Here is a 16,752-nt window from a genome sequence, read left to right as displayed (position 1 = left end):
AGGGACAGAAAGCAGAGTAGTGGTGAACGGTTGTTTCTCAGACTGGAGGGAAGTATACAGTGGTGTTCCCCGAGGTCGGTATTAGGACCACTGCTCTTTTTCATGTATATTAATGACCTGGACTTGGGTATACAGGGTATAATTTCAAAGTATGCAGATGACACGAAACTCGGAAATGTAGTAAACAATGTGAAGGATAGCAACAGACTTCAGGAGGACATAAACAGACTGGTGAAATGGGCAGACACATGACAGATGAAATTTAATGCAGAGAAGTGTGAAGTGGTAGATTTTGGTTGGAAGAATGAGAAGCAAATATAAAATAAATGGTACAATTTTAAAGGGGGTGCAGGAACAGAGAAGCCTGGGGTGCACATACACAAATCTTGGAAGGCGGCAGGGCAAGTTGAGAAGGCTGTTAAAAAGAATGAGAGATTCTGGGCTTTATCAATAGAGGCATAGAGTACAAAAGCAAGGAAGTTATGCTAAACCTTATAAAACACTGGTTCGGCCTCAGCTGGAGTATTGTGTTCAATTCTGGGCACCACACTTAGGAAGGATTTCAAGGCCTTCGAGAGGGTGCAGAAGAGATTTATTAGAATGGTACCAGGTATGAAGGACTTCAGTTATGTGGAGAGGCTGGTGTTGTTGTCATTAATGCAGGGAAGGTTAAGGGGAGATTTGATAGAGGGTCGGTAACCAGAGGGCACAGATTTAAGGTGATTGGCAAAAGAACCAGATGCGACATGAGGAAACATTTTTTTACGCAGTAAGTTGTTATGATCTGGAATTCGCTGCCTGAAAGGGTGGTGGAAGCAGATTCAATAAAAACTTTCAAAAGGGAATTGGATAAATAATTGAAGGGAAAAAATTCACAGGCCTATGGAGAAAGTACTGGGTAGTGGAACTAATTGGGTAGCTCTACCAAAGAGCTGGCACAGGCTCAATGGGCCGAATGGCCTCCTTCTGCGCTGTATAATACTATGATATTATTACTAAGATACTATGAGAGAGAGAGACAGTAATGAAGAACTTGAATGTTTTGTGGTGGATATCACACAACAAGATAGCAATGTTACCAAGGCCTATAAATTTTTCAAAAGCTATAATTTGCAAGGCATCTGCTGTTATTGATCCTTTAGACAACAAGCCTTAATACAGATATAGTTAACTATCTCTGAAAGTCTGAAACGACAACTAAGACAGGGCTCAGACGGACACAGGTGAAATTATTCAATAGACATTACTGGATTCCTGATAAACTTGGAAAATCAAAATGGGATTAAAATTAGATTTCTGCTGCTCGTGCTATGGAAATAGTAAAGACGGCATATAATACAAATTGTCCGCGAATTATCATTAATTGATATATTGTGCTCTTCTTTAGGACAGGATCAAGAATTACAACCTGCACTTCGATAATCCTGGTTCGTCTCTTTTGACTGGACATCTACAAGAGGTTTAGTTTAACACTGATCCTGTTTCTTTTATGGATAGCTTGAAAAACTATTATTTTTTTTATTTTGTTCATGGGATGTGGGCGTCGCTGGCGAGGCCGGCATTTATTGCCCATCCCTAATTGTCCTTGAGAAGGTGGTGGTGAGCCGCCTTCTTGAACCGCTGCAGTCCATGTGGTGACGGTTCTCCCACAGTGCTGTTAGGAAGGGAGTTCCAGGATTTTGACCCAGCGACGATGAAGGAACGGCGTTATATTTCCAAGTCGGGATGGTGTGTGGCTTGGAGGGGAACGTGCATGTGGTGTTGTTCCCATGTGTCTGCTGCTCTTGTCCTTCTAGGTGGTAGAGGTCGCGGGTTTGGGAGGTGCTGTCGAAGAAGTCTTGGCGAGTTGCTGCAGTGCATCCTGTGGATGGTACACACTGCAGCCACCGTGCGCCGGTGGTGAAGGGAGTGAATGTTTAGGGTGGTGGATGGGGTGCCAATCAAGCGGGCTGCTTTATCTTGGATGGTGTCGAGCTTCTTGAGTGTTGTTGGAGCTGCACTCATCCAAGCAAGTGGAGAGTATTCCATCACATTCCTGACTTGCGCCTTGTAGATGATGGAAAGGCTTTAGGGAGTCAGGAGATGAGTCACTCGCTGCAGAATACCCAGCCTCTGACCTGCTCTCGTAGCCACAGTATTTATGTGGCTGGTCCAGTTAAGGTTTCTGGTCAATGGTGACCCCCAGGATGTTGATGGTGGGGGATTCGGCGATGGTATTGCCGTTGAATGTCAAGGGGAGGTGGTTAGACTCTCTCTTGTCGGAGATGGTCATTGCCTGGCACTTATCTGGCGCAAATGTTACTTGCCACTTATGAGCCCAAGCCTGGATGTTGTCCAGGTCTTGCTGCATGCGGGCTCAGACTGCTTCATTATATGCTTCATTATATATGTGCCATCACAAGTCGGCGTAAAACATTTTATTACCTATTTTGTAAGGCGTTAGTCCAGAAATCGAATGCATGATTGTTAGATTTGCAGATAATTTAGAAAGTTACATGGTTTTCTCTCTCTCATCTTGTCAAATATTTTGCAATCTAAGAATATTCATATCTGTGAAATAATAAAGTTAGGCAGTCCAAATGGGCTTTTGCAGTATACCTGATATATTACCTTGCAGGTGGGTTCAGGTTGAAGTAGGCCTGATAGATTGAGTTTATGATACCAAAGTCACTCATGTTCTTCACGTACAGGTGAACCAGAATGATATCCGATAACATGTACTCTTTCATTTCCAACTCCACTATAACAAAAGAAAAGTAATCATCTTTCGACCAAACAAGTGAAAGTTTTACATTAATATATTCTGAAGGAACTGTCACCATTACATTTATTTTCTCTTTTTGTTCTGATTTGGAAAGAGCACTACTCAATTCCACAGTCATGTTAAACATTTATGTAGAAAAATGAACACTGCTATTGGAGAAATCCATTACAAATGTAGAATGTATTTAGGGGTGATGTACATCTTTATTTCATGTAAACCATTATGCTGCGAAAGTCAATTTTGTAATCCTTTAAGAGTTAACAGCATTTTTACCCTAAATCCCAGAATGTGATTAGAATTATCTTTATTCTACAGTACACAACAAAAGAGAGATGAGCTCCATCAGGATATATATTGTATAAATGTTCAATATATCTATCTTTGTCACGTAGATCATTACTTTGGGGAAAATAGGCTATATACGATGTCTTACTGCAGAGAACAGGCAAAGTTTTCACCTTAGAACAATTGCACAAATGTATTTTTGCCGTGTTGCTGAGGGCACTTGCATTTTCCAAATCTATACCAATAACCCTGCTAGTTGCAATGCATTATTCTAACACTTTTTGGGTGGAAATATTGTCCAAGGTTTCTTTTGCTGAATTGACAAATAATTCTAACTTTTGATTCAGACTGGAAGCACACCGCTTAAATAAAAGAGGATTAAGGAAATACCTTGCAGCATGGAAAATGTCTGCTTTGTTGCATCATTAATGCTTTTCCCTTCTGTGGGAAAAAATGCCCCACTAATCCACTGGTATCCTTTTTTTGTTTTCCCAGACCAATGACTTAACTTCTCTGAAAGAAAAAAAATCACATTTATATATCGAGCTAATAGAACCATAGATTGATAAGCACGGAAGGAGGCCATTCGGCCCATTGCACCTGCGCCGGCTCTTTGAAAGAGCTAACCAATTATGCCCTTTCCACATAGCCCTGTAAATTTTTCCCCTTCAAGTATTTATCCAATTCCCTTTTGAAAGTTATTATTGAATCTACTTCCACCACCTTTTCAGGCTGTGCATTCCAGATCACAACAACTCACTGTGTGAAAAAAATTCTCCTCATCTCGCCTCTGGTTCTTTTGCCAATTACCTTAAATCTGTGTCCTCTGGTTACCGAATATTCTGCCACTGGAAACAGTTTCTCCCTATTTACTCTACCAAAACCCTTCATGATTTTGAACACCTCTATTGAATCTCCCCTTAACCTTCTCTGCACTAAGGAGAACAACCCCAGGTTCTCTAGTCTCTCTATGTAACTGAAGTCCCGCATCCCTAGTACCATTCCAGTAAATCTCCCCTGCAACCTCTCTAAGGCCTTGATATCCTTCCTAAAGTGTGGTGCCCAGAATTGGACACAATACTCCAGATGGGGCCTGACCAGTGATTTATAAAGGTTGACCATAACTTCCTTGCTTTTGTACTCTATGCCTTTGTTTATAGAGCCAAGGATCCGATATGCTTTTTTAACAATCTTCTCAACTTGTCCTGCCTCCTTCAAAGATTTGTGTACTTACACCTCCAGGTCTCTCTGTTCCTGTACCCCCTTTAATACATGGAGGATGGTGAATTCTTCTGTTAGTCATCATTTAAAATCATTTAGGACTCTGGAAGACCTCACCTCACAGTTGAAGAGGCTGTAATGGCTGTATCAAGGTCCATTTATATACTCAGCATTAAACACACACACAAACTGAAAATATATATACATACAGGTGTAAAGTAAATTTATGACTGTTGTACAAAGAAGTTTATTGGAGCTGTGCAATTAATTTACTGCAGCAAGAAACTGACAAATGTGACAAAAATGTTTTTAATATAACAGGACATTTGAACTTTAAGGTAGGTGTTAACCTATTTATGTTAAACAGTTAAATGCCTGCCTAAATATAATGTGGCAAGAATATGGTGTGAGTACCTTAAGCACTTGCACCAAAAGATTACTCATCAGAAAATGTTTCCTTATTTGCCACTTTTCAGGTTGTACCACTTAAATGTGAACAGCAATATAGTCTAATCTGCAAAAAATATAAAATGTTCCAGGACTCACTGTAACTCAATATTTGGAAATCCCAAAACAAGTTTAAATATTAACATGCAATCTTAAACTGATTAAATCAACAACAAATTAATTACAATGTACTTGTGTTCTTAACTGAGCTCTTCTAACAAGCATAATCTTAAAAATGGGGAATTAATAGACTCTTTATGAAACATACTACTTTATTCTGTATAACTTCTATAAAAACTGTTTTACTGTCCCCTTAATGGAAGCTTGATGCTGCATTCAACCACGGGTGCCAGAAGCTCCCCAGTATGTGCTCCAAGTTCTTCAAGTATGAGCTCAACAATGAGTGCCAGCAGGCTATTCCAGCTTGGGGATCTATCACAGCTGAGCCTCATCCTACCCTCGCCCAATGTCCATTAATGCTCACTCTGCAGCAAGGATTGCTAGATGACAATCAAGAGCAGGAATTCTGATATTTCCCCTCTTTGCCAAGGCGCACTGAGGCTAACAATTGTGCATCCACTGCTATCCCTCAGAGATCAGCTAACTTGGCACCTACCAGGAATCAAATATGGGCCTTCCTAATCTATATGGCTTAGTACCACACATGCAGTGCCACCCTTAGCACTCTTAAACATACTTTTTTTGTGCAGGTAGAATCTATAATGCATTGACAGGTTCATATCTCTAATTGCAATGCTGTTCATTCATCAACAGTCGAAGATCTATGCACGGTTAAGCATTATGCTAAATATCTTTGTTTATGACACCCATTCCTAATCCTTCTGTTGGGTCTCAAACACTAGCCACTGTAAATTTTAAAGAGAACACAAAGGTAACAGCATATATATAATTTTGGCAACTAACATATTCCCTATTAAAGTGATAATGCTTAAAAGATAAAAATCTGGAGTCTAAATTTGAAATTTAACTGGGGCATAGTCAGTTGCCAGTATCTGTGGATATCAGAGTTGTGCTTATTCTGAAAAGATTTTTGACAGTCTCCACTGTTACTCAGTAGGTAAACAGTCAACCAACTTTTCCACCCCTTCCCGAACAAACCCTGCTGCCACTTTAATGATCTCAATTGTAAAATACTTCCCTGGAATTCCTGACAGCTACACAAGGTCATTAAAAAAAAAAATTCTCAGGTTTCTCAAGTGAAGCTATACTATTTATTACAGCTTTAAATGCAACAACAATTTTAAGTGTTTTCTCACTGATGGTCTATTATTAATTAGCATATATTGTTTTTTGGTCATTAACTCACCAGCTTCAGGGGAATTACTTGAGGTGAGATTCCAAGTGATCTGTGGTTTTGACATCTCTCTGCAATCCTCACTTTCTGTGCTAATCTCCTGATTACAGCAAAACGAACAGGACTCCATTTCAGCAAGTGCTATGCTAGAGGGTACATTCTGTAGAAAAAAATAAAATTTCTGTTAAAAATTAATTCTCTCTTCACATAGAATACACAAATGCAAGGGGCTGATTTTAGCTCCCAGGCAGGAACATGGCAAAATCAGCTGTGTGCCCGTCCGGAAGTGGCAGCAGTCAGGCCTGGCCAATTTTAATGGCTGGAAATCATTGACATGCCGCTTGCCCGACAAAATGGGCCGGAAGACGGCGGGAAGTGGCTGCCAAGCCATTAAAATTGGGCAGCAGCCTCCCATGGCAACCATCCAGGTGAGTGTTCCAGGAGGGGAATCCCGGTGGAGGGAGGGGGTAGGGAGCGTGGGATGGGGGAAGCCCAGTGTTTCCTTGTGGAGCACGCCTGCTCCTCCTGGCCCACAAGGAAACTAAAATAAATTTGTCCCCCTGTCTAGTTTCCTCCTGGCAGGAGCAATTAAAATCGACCCTATGGTTTCAGAGCTGTTCTGAAACCTTGTGATAACCAAGGTGCATTATCAATTCTGGAAGATGCAGCAATTTTGATCCCATATATTGCCACCTCAACATTTCCAAATATAGTTAAATAATTATGCTGCATCAGTCATAATTGCAGACTTCTGCAAATACTGCAATACCTTGCTTCTTCATAAATCTACTTAGAATCTGTGCATTATAATCAGTATGTCCAGAGTGCTGAAAATACCTATAATATATCAAGAAGCTGTACATAGTATTTTTGTGTTATATGTACATCATACCATTTGCAGTACTAGTGCTAAATACAGATAATGCTTTGGAAACTAAACATTCCAAAAACATACTACTTGTCCCAGCTTAGTTGCTACAAGTTTGAAAAATTGGTTCACTAACACATAATGTCAAAAAACAAGGAAATTGTGTAGATCCCAAAAATAAACCTAGACTAAAAGGTGTATTTGCGGAGTAGCTCATTTAAACAGGTTCCAGTTTAGTTAGCATGGGAAGATATTAAAATAGAGTGTTTCATGACATGAAAGAAGACAGATCTCCAAATCATCACATATAAAGTTTAAATCGTCTTCCCATTGATCTGCATAGGTCTCAAGTGGCAGACAATAATAGGTCCTGCTGTTCTAATTTAAGATTTATCTACCAATGAGACAACAGTACTAAGTAAAGCCCTTTCCACACCTTCAAGTCCACAAAACTCGAACAGGTCAAGCCAACGAATAAGAAATATAAGCAGAATTAGCACTGAATTGTCACAACTCAAGGATCGCGGTTCGGAAACATCCTACATAGATTAAGTGAGTGGGCAGAAAAACGGCAGATGCAGTTTAGTGCATCAAAATGTGAGGTAGTATGCTTTGGATGTAAGAATAACAGATGGGAAAAGAGTCTAAATGGGAGAACACTAGTAAACTGAAGAAATTAGGAGTTCAGGTACATAAATCATTAAAGGTTATCTCCCAAGTGCAAAAAAAGTGCTTATTTGAAAGTTTTAGGTGAACTATTCTTCCAACCATTCTTTAAGGTTTTAGCTATGGAAGAATCATGATTTTCAGTACTACGGTAGTTATAAAGAGCAATGGTTGGACCACATTTGAACTACTGTATTCAGTTTTGAATGTCCTATAACTATAATGGCCTTAGAGAAAGTCCACTGAAGATTCACATGGATGATACCAGGGAAAGAATTTTGCTATAATGAGCAGCTCAGTAAATTAATTATATTCCCTGTAGATGAAGAATCTTAGAGATATTTAAAATAACTCCTGTGCACATTTCTCTTTCAACTAACCAACCTAGGATTATGACATTGGACCTAAAAGCTGTGGTTCTTCCATAATTGAATCTTTGGGGAACTTAAGCAGTTCACCTAAAACAGTCTTTGGATACCCTTCAAATAAGCAACAAAGTCTCAAAGGTGGGATTGAGCAGCTTAATATACTCTCTTCCAGTGCAGAAAATTCTCTCCAAAGAACTACCTTTAGCTCCAGCAGTATGGGCCTCTTAACTTTCAGTCCTAAGACAGCAGGCCTCAGCATAAAGTTATCAACTATCGGATCAGGAAAATTCCCCTTCTTAGTTTGCAACTTCAAAATGCTAATTTTGGGGCTTTTTCCAACCCAAAGAAATCTTAAGAATTCCTCAATCCAGATCCGAGAATTTTTTCTGATATCTAAGAAAATCATTGCTAAGAGATAACTAATCTGTGATGACATTCATTTTAGTAACTTCCATCCTCCCATATCAAGAAAGCTGGAGAGCCCCGTCAAATACTACATAAGTGGTATAAAGTTTAGATTGACTGTGGCACAGAGTGAGGACATAATCTTTATGTCTAAGTAAAAGACATCTCCAGCCAGCCACCTAAATGGTGAAACCCTTACAGATCAATCCACTTAATAACATGAAATAGTCAGTTATTTTCAACGTAGAAACAAAACTGCAGGTTCCATAACTTGATCAAAATATCATCCACAGGGATATTAGTTCTAGAATTGGGTGAGAAACTTGAAGGGAGGTTTGGAAAGGTAAGTTAGATGGACCAACATTCTTCTCCTGCCCGAAACATTATGTTACTTACAGGCTAAGCTGATGAGCCCTTTTCCCATGTTAGCCTTGTACATGATATAACGACTGAAAAGGCTCAAGAGCTGGAACAATCAATAAAGGTGACAAATGACAACCCTTTGACATTTTCTCCAGTTCAACAAGAGAGTGGTGGTATCTGGTGCAAGAAGCTGTGAGCTGTGGGAGACGACTAAACCACCTACAAAAGCCTAGTCCAATGCTCCATCTCTCCAATGCAAATGGCATATGTCTTCATTCTTCTCTATCAAACACCCAAATTGCATTCAAGGAAACAGCCTCTTCAATAAGTGCGTCCTGCAAATTAGCTGGAATAAATTATTTGTATTATCTAAGAGCAGACAACCTTTAATAAAGCCAACCCGACCCTGAGGAGTCATTTGAGACAACATTGCAGCTGATGCCTTACTTAATAAGTTTATATTTGATAATGAGATGAGTCTATATCTATCAAACGTCAACAAGTATTTGTCTCCTTGCAGAAGGTTTGAAATTTTGGCCATGTTTGTTAAGTACAGGCTCAGCAGTCTCCAACACTCTATGTGAAATATTAAAAATGGGACTTAGCAAATCTGCAAATTTCTTAGAAAATTTAACGGTTAAGAAATCATCCAATGATGCCCTGCCATGTGTATATCCATTTTAACGGAGCAAACATACTAGATTGATGCAGGGCATGGGAATTTCCCTGCAGCACATCCACTGTGTAGCTTGGGAACAATGTGTTAATTATATTTAATATCTTTTACGGACTGCTCTCAGGCTTCCACTGACCAACCCCCCCCGCCCCATCCAAAGCCCTTGCTGAGCATCCAGTGTTTCGATATTCAAATGAGATACACCTGAATAATCTATTAAAGATGTCTAACACTATGGAAAGTAGTTAGCCATTACTATAGTCAAACACACTGCAGCAATGTCATGTTGTATGTAGAACTGAACACCAAGCCAAACGTGCAAATTGAAGTGGGTCTTTTTGAATTCACAGCAGAATTTTGCCCAATTTGAATTACTTCTGGTTACTGATTCTCTAGCAGGTACTTTGTTCAGCAGTAAAATAAATGAGGAACAGATATGCGGCATGCCACATGATTGTCTGGTTAAGCGCTGGTTAAATAAGGCTGTGCACAGCTTTTAATTGGCTTGATGTGAAACCAAACCTGACCAAAAATTTGATTGCAATTGGGATGAGGCTTAGTTAGAGAAAAAATAAAAATAGAAAATGCTAGAGAAGCTCAATCAGTGAGGCAGCGTCTGCGGAGAAAGAAACAGAGTTAACGTTTCAGGTTGAAGACCTTTCGTCCAGCATCTGCAGTATTTTGCTTTTGATTTAGTTAGAGAAGAGATGTATGTGTGGTGAGCTAGATCCTAGAATGTGTTTGAGGCATGGAGAAAAATTGAAGAGGAAGAATTGAGGCCATGAATTGCTACAGTGCAGCACCAAGGGAGTGCTTCATAGTTGGAAGTGTCGCCTTTGGATGTGATGTTAAACCGAGGGCCCGTCTGCCCTCTCGAGTGGACATAAAAGATCCCATGGCACTATATGAAGAACAAGGGAGTTCTCCTGATGTCATGGCCAACATTTATCCCTCAATGAACACCACCAAAAACAAACTGACTGATCATTTATCTCATTGTCGTTTGTGGAACCTTGTGTGCAGAAATTGGCTGCCAAATTTGCCTACATAACAATGTTGATTACATTTCAAAGGTAATTAATTGGCTGTGAAGTGCTTTGGGAGGACATGAAAGATGCTATATAAAAGTTCTTGCTTTTTTTTCTTACTGCTACAAATAATTTCAAAGAACAAAGAGAAATGTTTTTAAATTATAATTTTCTTCAACTTTACATTTTTGTGTTGGTTTGCTGGGGTTCCAGCTGTGGACCTGTCTGACTAAAGAGGACAGCATGAATTATTGGGAAAAGATGATAAGTACCACTTAAGAAGACTGGGTGTCAGTAGAATGATCTCAAAGATTATATTTACATTGTAACCTGTGAAAGTAAATGCTACCTGAACCATTCCCTGTGATCTATTGTTATGGACTTTATCGTGCACTGACTTCAGTCAGTCCTCATGCCTGACTTTGGTAGGTTATTTTTAATGTAACATTGAATTGTCACAAAGATGAATAAGCAGCAGCAACGTGCTCTGATAGTGAGGAGGAGGGTGTGCCATTTCATTCAATAAAAAGTTAACACTGAAGAGACGAGACTAACTATCACATATATAAAAATGAGACACTAGCATTGTCGAAAGGTTCAGTATCACAGGTATCACCCTTAGCGTCTACAGTTAATAAATTGTACTTCAGCTCTATTAAACCCTTCTATGATTGTTCCACAAAAATTAACTAACAAATGAATAAAAAACAATGATTAACTACTAACTTTTGAAAAAAGGATTTTGTTTCTTTTTTCTGGAGTATCTGGGTCTGATTGTCCTGGTTTTTATACATCTTTGCTTAAAAATGCTGCAAGACATTAATTTCAGGAAAGTACAGTTCAAATGTATTGTATGTGATCCCTATGAAATATGTACTGGAGTGCAACATCATTTGTTTCATAAGGAACCTATTGAGTTTTCTGAACTGTAAATGGAGTGATCACAACAGGAAAACTGCTTGGCCTCGACAAATATTTGCAACAAAGGAGCAATCGATCTCATTTTTGTTGTGAACTATTGTTGACCTATGGCATCCTTACAACTGCAAAAAGAAACCTATTAATATGCTGTGAAAAAATACTCTAATACATAGCAATTTTGTATCTGACAAAGTAAGAAATTGTTATTTTCCCAAAGGAAAAACGACTTCTTGCACTCTATGAAAGGTTAAAACAATCTGAAACAAATTTCTATGGCCTTCTTAATCTTGAACTGGATGTTACTGAAGGGTTCAATAGAAATCTGAAGTAGATGGATTTTAGATGAGGAGCAAAGGATGAAAATTACAGCAAACTGTATGGATTCTTCATGAAAAAGATGAAGAAAACAATTTATTTAACTTACAATACAGAAAGTAACTTGCAGTCTGGCAGGCACTGCAATATAAGAAACAGTCCAACAGTAAAGATGTCATACAATACTCAAAAAAGCCAAAACAAAGGAAATGCAAACTGCAACAAAAATTTTTGGACTAGTAGTCATGTGTATAATTGGCAATCTCAGATGGCTTTTGTGATTCTGGAATTTCAGGATTCAATCTTGCATCTCCCAGGACTGGAACTTTTATTTACAACAGGAATTCATATGTTTATTGCATTACAAAATAATCTTTTCAATTCAATTGCTGGACCACATACCTTAAGTCCTGGAAATAACTGAATTATTTACATTATTAATTTTTAGTTTCTGCTCCTGGAAGCTCATGACAGGAGAGATGTTGAGAATTATAATAGAGGAGGAAAAGCTTTCACCCTGTTGATGAGTTGTGTGTCAGTCACTTTGACTGATTTTGTAACATGTCAAGAACAGTGACTGGAAGCTGGAATACTGCCAAATATAGCACTAAACAAATACATTTCACATGTTAGGACCAAATTATACAAAGATACAACAATGCTATCGATAAAACATCTGCTACCTTTATAAAAGTAGTTACTTCTACAATCCCTAAATCCAGGGATTTTTCCGATGTGAAATTGAGGAACATTTAATTGGCCGGGATCCAAGATCCCAGGGATGAAAAACTTATTTATAAGTGAACACAGAACATAATGCAGGATCAGTCCTTTCATTGGGCAATTCTGTAGAAGCACTCAGGAACACAAAGTGCCTGTGAAGCTGACGATAGTGACGTTAAAAAGGTTTTTTGGGGGCAGTATTGGGGTTAATCAACCTACCTTGAAATAATTTCACTCTAACACATCATTGTATCGTACTTATGAAGCTGATTGCTTTAAGTTTTGAAAAATATTACTGGAAGAAGCGCCAGATGGCATAAGCAGGCTCTTTTAAGGCAAGAACGAAGAGCTTTTGGCAAAGGAAAGATCCCAACAAGGACTAAAACAATTATTCTGGGCTTCTCCAGTCGCTCAGTTTGGAAAGGCAAGGTACAACTGAACAATACAGATCATAAGGTGCCAGGATCGATTTCCAATCTAAGCTCAGCTAACAATGGACAACTGGAATACTACATTCTACAGTGCAATATAAAATGAGTATGTGTTCCGAAAAGAAATGAGCAACATTCGTGGATAATTTAAGAACCACAACTTTGCGTAACACTGAGTGCTTTCACTCAATTAGCCAACAAAACAATTGAAATGGCATCATGTGAAGCAGTCAATTCTGAACACTAGTGCAGAGTTTTTGCATTACATCAAAACTGCTTATGTTTTATTGATCCCAACTCTCATCCCAAAAAAGCTTCTAAAATTAATTATTCAAAATACATCGCACACTTTATAAGCATAATATTGCAGTTTAGATACTTAAATATTCATCAGTAAAAATAACATCATAGTAACTCACATTGGGTTTATCCTCCAGATGTAAGTTCAATAATCTAAGGTAGCCCACAGGTGCAAACGCATCAGCAGAATGTACAACTACTTCTGAGGAATCACTGTAAAAAGTAATAATAGGACATAAATGCAGAACACACCATTAAAATCACCAGAAAAAAAATTAACAACTCAAACTGCTTATCACGCAATATTTTCTGGCAAATATTGAACAGTTGTGTTTTCCAGTTGAATAAACAGTTGTCCAAATGTTAAATCTGCTGAGCTGACTTTGGTTTCAGAAACTACATAAATCCAGCAGTGTTAACCTTAAATCCTTCATATTGTACAACATTTACGAACACATTTACCCCAAAAGGGATCACCTGTTCATTTTTTCTTCTGTTATAAAGAACAGTCTCCGCCTGAACAAAGGCGGGAGGCACTGTTCGCATCAAGATTCTCTATCATTTCAATTAAATTGTCTATTTAGTGAACAAAACATAAAATAAAAATTCTGAGAAAAAAAAGGTCAAATTTGGTATTTTTTTTAATGGTTTCAGTATTTTGTTTACTTTGCTTCTGCAAGTAGTATGCCCAGACAGTACTTGAGTACAAACTCCCACCTCCTTAATAACCAATACAACTGCACCATATTTCACTTCCCAAATAGTTTCGCATCTTCTCACTACCTCAGGATTTCACAGCAATTCACTTTCCTCCACCCTCAGGCACAGAACTAGACTCTCCAAGAGACTTTTGAACTTTTTAAATGCTGTTGTTGCACAAGTATCAGCATCTAGGGCTGAGAATGATGTTGGTGTCACTCACCATAACTGCAGCTAACCAAGAACAGACTAGCAAAGTAAATGATCTGACTGTGTCACTCCCCCCTCCCCCTCCCCCTCCCCCCTCCACCAAAAAGACCCAAGGTAGTATGTTTCCAATAAGCTACTTTTTGAATAGGAAAATAGAAATAAATCTCAGGTAGGTGACACTTCAATTTTTTAAAATTAAAACATGGATAATTGCTTTCACTTGAATCAGCAAATGAATTACCTCTTTTGATCCTTAACATTCTTAGTATGCATGCAGTATAGAACAATTGTATAATTAGTATGAGACTAGTAGATCTCCAATGGTGTCACTCATGGAAAGTCAGGCAATATGTTGTTTAATCAGAACAGGATTATATGGTATAATGAGGATGGTCTAATTTGACAGCAAAATAAAAATTATATATTATAAGGTTCTTACACAATTATAGAGTTACTTGCATGTTACTTGCCACTTATCAGCCAAAGTCTGGATGTTGTCCAGGTCTTGCTGCCTGCGGGCATGGACTGCTTCATTATCTGAGGAATTGCGAATGGAGCTGAACGCTACATTCATCAGAGAACAGCCCCGCTTCTGATCATATGATGGAGGGAAGGTCATTGATGGAAGCATCCTGAATTCCCTTTGACTCACCATTGGCAGCAGTGCCTTCAGCTGTCTAAGCCCTAAACTCTAATTCCCTTGTTACATTTCTCTACTCCCTCTCATAGAATCATAGAAAGTTATGGCACAGAAGGAAGTCATTCAGCCCATTGTGTCCGTGCTGGCCGAGAGAAAGCTACCCTGCTTGATCCCACTTTCCAGCACTTGGTCCGTAGCCCTGTAGGTTATGGCACTTCAAGTGCAGATCCAGCTACTTTTTAAATGAGTTGAGGGTTACTGCCTCTACCACCTTTTCAGGCAGTGAGTTCCAGATCCCCACCACCCTCTGGGTGAAAAGAATTCTCCTCAGCTCCCGTCTAATCCTTCAAACAATTACTTTAAATCTATGCCCCCGGTCACTGATCCCTCTGCTAAGGGAAATAGGTCCCCCCTATCCACTCTATCTCGTCCCGTCATAATTTTATATACCTCAATTAAATCTTCCCTCAGCCTCCTTTGTTCCAAAGAAAACAAGCCCAGCCTATCCAATCTTTTCTCATAGCTAAAATTCTCCAGCCCTCATAAATCTCCTCTGTACCCTCTCTCGTGCAATCACATCTCTCCTGTAACATGGTGACCAGAACTGTACTCAGTACTCAAGCTGTGGCCTAAACATTGTTTTATACAGTTCTTGCATAACCCCCTTGCTCTTATATTCTATGCCTCGGCTAATAAAGGAAAGCATCCCGTATGCCTTTTTAACCACCTTATCTACCTTGTCTGCTACCTTCAGGGATCTGTGGAAATGCACACCAAGGTCCCTTTGTTCCACTGCATCTCTCAGTATCCTCCCATTTATTGTGTACTCCCTTGCCTTGTTTGCCCTCCCCAAGTGCATTACCTCACATTTCTCTGGATTGAATTCCATTTGCCACTTTTCTGCCTACCTGACCAGTCCATTGATATCTTCCTGCAGTCTACAGCTTTCCTCCTCACTATCAACCACATGGCCAATTTTTGTATCATCTGCAAACTTCTTGATCAAGTCCCCCACATTCAAGTCAAAATCATTAATACGTACCACAAAAAGCAAGGGACCTAGTACTGAGCCTTGCAGGACCACACTGGAAACAGCCTTCCAGTCGCAAAAATACCCGTCAACCATTACCCTTTGCTTCCTGCCACTGAGCCAATTTTGGTTCCAACTAGCCACTTTCCCTCGAATCCCATGGACTTTTACTTTTTTGACCAGTCTGCCATGTGGGATCTTGTCAAAAGCCTTGCTAAAATTCATGTACACTGCATCAAACGCATTACCCTCATCGACCCTCTCCTCCTTTATGACCCTCGCTAAAACACAATTCTTTGATTCAGCTTTTAATCAACCCTCCTAATATCTCCTTCCTCGGCTTGGTGATGATTTTTGTCTGATTATGGTTCTGTGAAGTGCCTTGGGATGTTTTTCTACATTAAAGGTGCTACAGAAATGCAAGTTGTTGCAGTGGTTGTTATTGTGCCATAAATAGAACATAGTTCTATAAGTGCTTTAAAGGACAAATGCTTATAAACAGGCAAAGAAAGTAAAACAAACAGTGGTGGTGATGGCCCCAAACAGGCCGAGATAGTGGGAACGGCCATGAACCACAGGCACAAATGGTCTGCAAAACGGCCAACCAATGGGGGGAGGACGGGCAACCGGCCAAGGTTGATAAGAGACAGCAGCAGCATCTTTAAGGAAAGGAGTAGTGAAGAGGCAGACCAGGGTCACAAACGGAGCAGGATGGCAAGTGCTAAAAGAACATTTTTTGCTAATATTATATAAATTAAAAATATATAAAGATTAACAAAAGACAGCCATTTTTGGGCCACTGACTGGGCAGGGACAGTGATTAGAGACTACAGAAGTAGGCAAGGAGCAGAGAAAGGAAAGGGCAGTGCAGCTCCACAGCAGCAGGCAGGACTCAGATTTAATTTAAAATTTTACAGGGGGCTAAAAGGCATCAGGACCCTATAAAAGAAGAAAATTAAAAATAAGTGTAAATACACTTTTTAAAAAAAAAAGTAAAACCTATGTGAACAGAAAATTAAATGACACACTGGGCTCGATTTTCGCACCCGCGATTGGGTGCGTTCATGGCGGGGGGGC

General features: G+C 39.3%; 1 protein-coding gene across 1 annotated transcript in view; it reads right to left on the bottom strand.

Moving 5' to 3' along the window:
- The window catches only part of dph6 (diphthamine biosynthesis 6), a 223,797-nt gene that overhangs the window by 101,335 nt on the left and 105,710 nt on the right, over positions 1–16,752 (bottom strand). The window contains exons 8-11 of the mRNA XM_067991381.1: positions 13,216–13,309; positions 6,045–6,192; positions 3,440–3,562; positions 2,611–2,740 (exon numbers count right to left, since the gene is read on the bottom strand). Of these exons, the coding sequence (XP_067847482.1) occupies positions 2,611–2,740; positions 3,440–3,562; positions 6,045–6,192; positions 13,216–13,309 (495 nt within the window). The remainder of the gene's footprint in view (positions 1–2,610; positions 2,741–3,439; positions 3,563–6,044; positions 6,193–13,215; positions 13,310–16,752) is intronic.

This window comes from Heptranchias perlo, chromosome 10 (genome assembly GCF_035084215.1).
Source record: "Heptranchias perlo isolate sHepPer1 chromosome 10, sHepPer1.hap1, whole genome shotgun sequence".
In the NCBI taxonomy this organism is placed as follows: domain Eukaryota; kingdom Metazoa; phylum Chordata; class Chondrichthyes; order Hexanchiformes; family Hexanchidae; genus Heptranchias; species Heptranchias perlo.
This window is presented reverse-complemented; position numbering and strand designations above follow the sequence as displayed.